Genomic DNA, 6,149 nt, shown 5'->3' on the forward strand with positions numbered 1-6,149 from the left:
GCACGTTATATAATTGTACCAGACACGCATATTACTATATTCGACACGTGTTACTCTACCAGACACACGTTATATAATTGTACCAGCCACGCATATTTCTATATCCGACACGTGTTACTCTACCAGCCACACTTTATATAATTGTACCAAACACGCATATTACTATATCCGACACGTGTTACTCTGCCAGACACACGTTATATAATTGTACCAGACACGCATATTACTATATCTGACACGTTTTACTCTACCAGACGCACGTTATATAATTGTACCAGACACGCATATTACTATATCCGACACGTGTTACTGCTGTACTGTACAAGACAAACGCATGACTGCGAAAGACGCCCATTAATATGCCAGACACTCGCGTTAACGTTGTTGTGTCAGACAAACACGTTAATAAACAAACACACACGCTACTCTATCAGTCAAATGCGTAACCGTGCGATATACAATGAACGTTACTATACCAAGACACGAGATCAGTGCAAAACATGCACGGTACTATATCAGTCAGGAATTCAGTTTAGTAAATCCTTGTTGTCCCTTCGTCATGCTTATTATCATTGTTATCATTCTACTATGTTAATAATTGATTTGATTTGTGATTAAAATCCAATCAAGTGTTCAGTTCTACAATACAATGCCATTGGAATTACACGTGTAAAAGATGTGCATTGATTAGGTTGCCTTACAAGCGTCATAAATAAATTTAAAAGAGCGAAAAGAAAAAGGTGGTGCTTTGTAAATGATGTCATTTATTCCTATTTTGCTGTCATTAATTACATTTAATTGTAGATTTACGTTTCACCTGTCAATCAACAGGTGTATACAAAACAGTAGAGTGCTGTTACATGTATATAGCTAAAGCAAGCCTGTCAGTGAACAATATCTCTCATAAGGAAAACAGTACAGGTTTACATCAAAACTATTTCAGTAAACAACTTCTTTGTGGGAAAACAGTACAGGTTTATATCTATGCTCTGCTAGTACATGTAAATAGCATTAGGTCTGTATCCTGTACACCAAACATAAACAAAATAATTAAAATGTTTGTAATAAATAAACCAAGAGTTGTTTACTTACGGCTCATTAGCAATGCTAACTGTTGTTCAATATTTCTATGTATCTCTGTAATGATTGTGTACAAACATGGTGAAATGATGCTTTAAATATAACTGCCTCAGCAGCTTACACAAATGTCACCATTTTAATCTCAACAAAAGTCACACATAATTCACTTTCATCAATTCCATCTTGTACATTGTAATTCTACATGGATTCTACAAACAACCAGGGTTTCATTAACAAAGCAGACATACATTGACTGTAGATCAGTAAAATATATCTCAACTATTTCCCGGGGCTCGAACCCGGGACCTTCCGAACTCTAGACGGACGCTCAACCAATTGAGCTATCTGGTCGCCGAGGTCGACCCAGTCCTATACTACATACATTAGCAGATTTCTGGAGCATGTTGGATATTCTCAACATTTTACGTCTAACGTTGTGTAAAACATGCACTAATCAGAGCTACAAAATGTAAGCACGTGATAGCACTGAAGCTGTACAGCAGACAGTACACAAGGTCTTACTGCTAACAAACTGAAGGCTGAGATTTTCTGTATTGTTGTCCTAAACAGTATTCCCTCTGAAATCTAGATTTGGGGGTATATTTGATACATTTTCAGGATTATGAACCCCTAGGTACTTAGTTACAAAGACCGATCCTTGGAAACTAGGGTGTACGACCAACTGCTGTGGGGGTGATCATGATGATGAAGACCCTCATCATTTGAGGGTTTCTGGGAACACTGCTATAATATGTGTGGTAAGGGGGATAACTCTAATTCTAAATTGGCTGAGATATCGTCCAAGCTCAAATCAGTATGCCTTCACTTTACTGCATGGGAGCTGTATGTGATGCAGAAACTCACAACCACTATCAACCAATCAGCTTTGAAATTCTTTTACAGTATGACAAACTAAAGGTATACAGTATGACATTTTAACGGTTAACAGTATCACAATTCTAAAGTTGACAGTATGGCACATTTATTACACAGATTTTCAGAAGGTTTAAACATACACTTATTTACTTGTTGGAGTTTTATTTCCTTGGTCGATATATACAACCTACACATACAGGTATACATACAATATGAGCCAATGTTGCCTGCCTAACAAACTGAAAGGTAATAATAGTAACACTCTAAAGCCAATGGTTTATACAGGTACAAGTGATAGTAACACTCTAAAGCCAATGGTTTATACAGGTACAAGTGATCTGTAAAGGTCACTTGTTTAGGATCCTCTGTACTTACAAACATGCATATACAATTTTGGGGATTTTTGCAGTGGTCATTTACGTTTCAATTTTTTTCAAATTTTATACAAGGCATACAACCACACATCATCTGTCTTGAGTAACAATCATCCATACACCATTCACTACGTAAACAACTCGTCATCCACACGATATTCACTACGTAAACAACTTGTGACAACAGTTTTGATCTCCTCAATGTTTCGTCCCTGAGACAGGAACAGTAATAAAGAGGGAATGGAGTTTTATCAGAAACACTTAAGATGTTAGGAGTAGGATGTCCAGCACGATCGACAGCCAGGGGACAAAATTACACAGCGGTGTCTTAGGTTTCATTATAGCAGTAACATTGGAGCCTTCATTACTTAGTTCAAACAAAAACTCACTCCTTCCCACTCTCTTTACTACACTCACTTGTTATCAGCGACATGATAACCCTTACTGTTCATCAATTATAGTACAGCACTAACTTACTATCAGTAATGTTACAACTCCATCCATAATACTGTAATACTTTAATATAATCAGTAATATTATGATACAATCACCATCAATTATAGTACAGCACTAACTTACTATCAGTAATGTTACAGCTCCATCCAAAATATTGTAATACTTTAATATAATCAGTAATATTATGATACACTCACCATCAATTATTATGACACTTGCTCATCTTACATCAACAGTAATCAGTGACGTAGAATACATGTATGCTTGTATGCTCAAACATAGACTAAAATTTTCGAGAAGATTTTTTATCATATATTTTTATCAATTTATTTTTTATGATTGATATGGACCGTCCGTATCAATCACAAAAAGGAAAGAAAACAAGAGGCCCATGGGCCTTAACGGTCACCTGATATATTTATACAGAGTTGATTTTGATTTTAACATGAACAAAAATATTATTCAAAGTGACAAAAAACAATAAAACCACCTTATTCAATATCTAGCTTACAGATTTAAGACTAAAAAAGTATTTGAAACTAGCACCTCTGATTCTAAACAAGGAAAATGAAGAAATTTTAGCACACTGACGTCTTTGGGCCCCACCATCCAGCCCTTGGAGGTAGGGCTGGCTCAAAAATGTTCAAAGTATCAAACTGTCAACTCAGGGTTATAATTCCAATCAAGTTATTAACATGTAATATTCAAAGTATCATTTGCCATTATAAACCATAATAAATTCTACCATATCTGGGTCTTGAGAAGAAGATTTTTGAAATGTCTTCAATTCAACCCTTTTTGGCCCCACCCGTCAGCCTCTGGGGGTCAGTCAGGGCTCATATGTGCATACCATCAAACTGCTACCTAATACTGATAATTCTAACCTAAATTGAATTACTTCCAATGGAAATTGAACAAATGTTGGTCCAAAATGTGATTACCGCAGGGACATGAAATTCACAATTTTCAATTTCACAATTGACCTTGTAGACTTTGTCTCAGGTGACCTAAAAAATCTTCTTGAAAATTTTAGTCCAACGAAACATATTATCCCGTATTGTTCTCAGATAATCATTTCAAGGCCCTTTTTAGCAAGTAAAATTGTTACTTGTTAATAATCAGACTAAAAGGTGTTCCAAGAACACGGTAGATTGCTTCTAGGGTCCAGTAGAAATTTCTCCAGCTATGTAATAAGCATACACTCCCAACAATTATTTGCTACGCCACTGGTAATAATCATCCTCCAAATTCCAGGGGTGACACTCTCTTACATGTACCTTCAAGGCACCTCTGAATGTGTCATGACAAAATCAAAGTTCTGTACAGGTCACCTTGTAGAGGAGTCAGGGGAACTAATTTGATCCTTTTATGTGTACATTAAAAGAGTTGTGTGGCAACATAATGGTAAAATTGACTGACCTCCAAGTCAGGTGTTCATGTAAGTGAACATTACCCCTGTGGTTTTGAGGATGCAATAATATTACAACACTTGCTTCTTATCAGTCACTTCACAGCATCCTTTATCACTAATTATCAATTATAAATATTCGATTTACATGGATATTTTTTATACCCTTAAATAATTTTCATGCCAACTCCTTAATCACAAAGGTCATTGGTGACAAAACCAACCAATCAGATTTATAAAACGAAGTAAAATCATCCAATCAGACTTCTTGTTTTGACAAACTTCATTAATTGTTGAATTCATTGCATTGTTAGAACACAGTCTGTGAACTGATCATCCAGTTATCTGTTTGATCAAGCCTGGTTATCCGACCAACTCAAATTCTTCATCACTGTCATTTTGTGCTCTTACTTCGGTGAAACCTGTAAATAGTTAACATCAAAGAGATATAAACCATAGAAAACTTAATCAACGTTCAGTATTCTGTACTATTAAAAGAAGCGTTTAGATGATGTGTTTGCGCAGTTGATAAAACCTTAAAACAAATTCTAGAACCAGTTGTCTAATGAGCTTATTAGCTAAGTACCAACCCATGTAGTGTATTTTGTAGCATACAATGTACCTATCTCTAAAGGATCTTAAGGTCAGGGTGTGAATGGAGGATCAAGCACAGAAACAGTATAATATTCTTTTGCTTTAACTACTGTAGTGGAGTAGATTTCTAATTTTAAGAGCTTTTTTGCTTCAAATATTGTGATAATTATGATTACACTAATTAATGTTTGTATATAATGTTCTATAGCACATGTTGTGAGTGTGCCAATTCATCAATCTCATCTGTTAACAATTCATAATCTGCTAAAGTTTGTGTCCTTAAAGGTAAGAACTTTTACAGAATTCGAGAGTGTGGTGATTAGACTAGTATAAAGTTAAAATGCGGATACTGAGTACTGACAAATATGTGAATACTGAGTACTGACAAATATGTGGATACTGAATACTGACAAATATGTGGATAATGAGTAATGACAAATATGTGGATACTGAGTAAAGACAAATATGTGGATACTGAGTACCTGGTACTGACAAATATGGATACTGAATACTGACAAATATGTGGATACTAAGTTAAGACAAATATGTGGATACTTAGTACTGACAAATATGTGGATACTTAATAATGACAAATATGTGGATACTTAGTACTGACAAATATGTGGATACTTAATAAAGACAAATATGTGGATACTGAGTACTGACAAATTTGTGGATACTGAGTACTGACAAATATGTGGATACTGAGTACTGACAACTCTGCGGATACTGAGTACTGACAACTCTGCGGATACTGATTACTGACAAATATGTGGATACTGAGTACAGACAAATATGTGTATACTGAGTACAGACAAATATGTGGATACTGAGTACTGACAAATATGTGGATACTCAGTACTGACAACTCTGCAGATACTGAGTACTGACAACTCTGCGGATACTGATTACTGACAAATATGTGGATACTGAGTACAGACAAATATGTGGATACTGAGTACTGACAAATATGTGGATACTGAGTAATGACAAATATGTGGATACTGAATACAGACAAATATGTGGATACTGAGTACCTGGTACTGACAAATATGGATACTGAATACTGACAAATATGTGGATACTGAGTAATGACAAATATGTGGATACTGAGTAATGACAAATATGTGGATACTGAGTAATGACAAATATGCGGATACTGAGTACTGACAAATATGTGGATACTGAGTAATGACAAATATGTGGATACTGAGTACTGACAACTCTGCAGATACTGAGTACTGACAAATATGTGGATACTGAGTACTGACAAATATGCGGATACTGAGTACAGACAAATATGCGGACACTGAGTACTGACAAATATGTGGATACTGAGTACTGACAAATATGTGGATACT

At 35.4% G+C, this 6,149-nt stretch overlaps 1 protein-coding gene across 1 annotated transcript in view; it reads right to left on the minus strand.

Moving 5' to 3' along the window:
• Positions 1–3,744: 3,744 nt before the first annotated feature.
• The window catches only part of LOC110461503 (cysteine protease ATG4B-like), an 18,624-nt gene continuing 16,219 nt past the window's right edge, over positions 3,745–6,149 (minus strand). Inside the window, exon 12 of the mRNA XM_021514987.1 lies at positions 3,745–4,616. Within this exon, the coding sequence (XP_021370662.1) occupies positions 4,558–4,616 (59 nt within the window). The 3' untranslated portion in view covers positions 3,745–4,557. The remainder of the gene's footprint in view (positions 4,617–6,149) is intronic.

Source organism: Mizuhopecten yessoensis, unplaced genomic scaffold, assembly GCF_002113885.1.
Source record: "Mizuhopecten yessoensis strain PY_sf001 unplaced genomic scaffold, ASM211388v2 scaffold10629, whole genome shotgun sequence".
Taxonomy (NCBI): domain Eukaryota; kingdom Metazoa; phylum Mollusca; class Bivalvia; order Pectinida; family Pectinidae; genus Mizuhopecten; species Mizuhopecten yessoensis.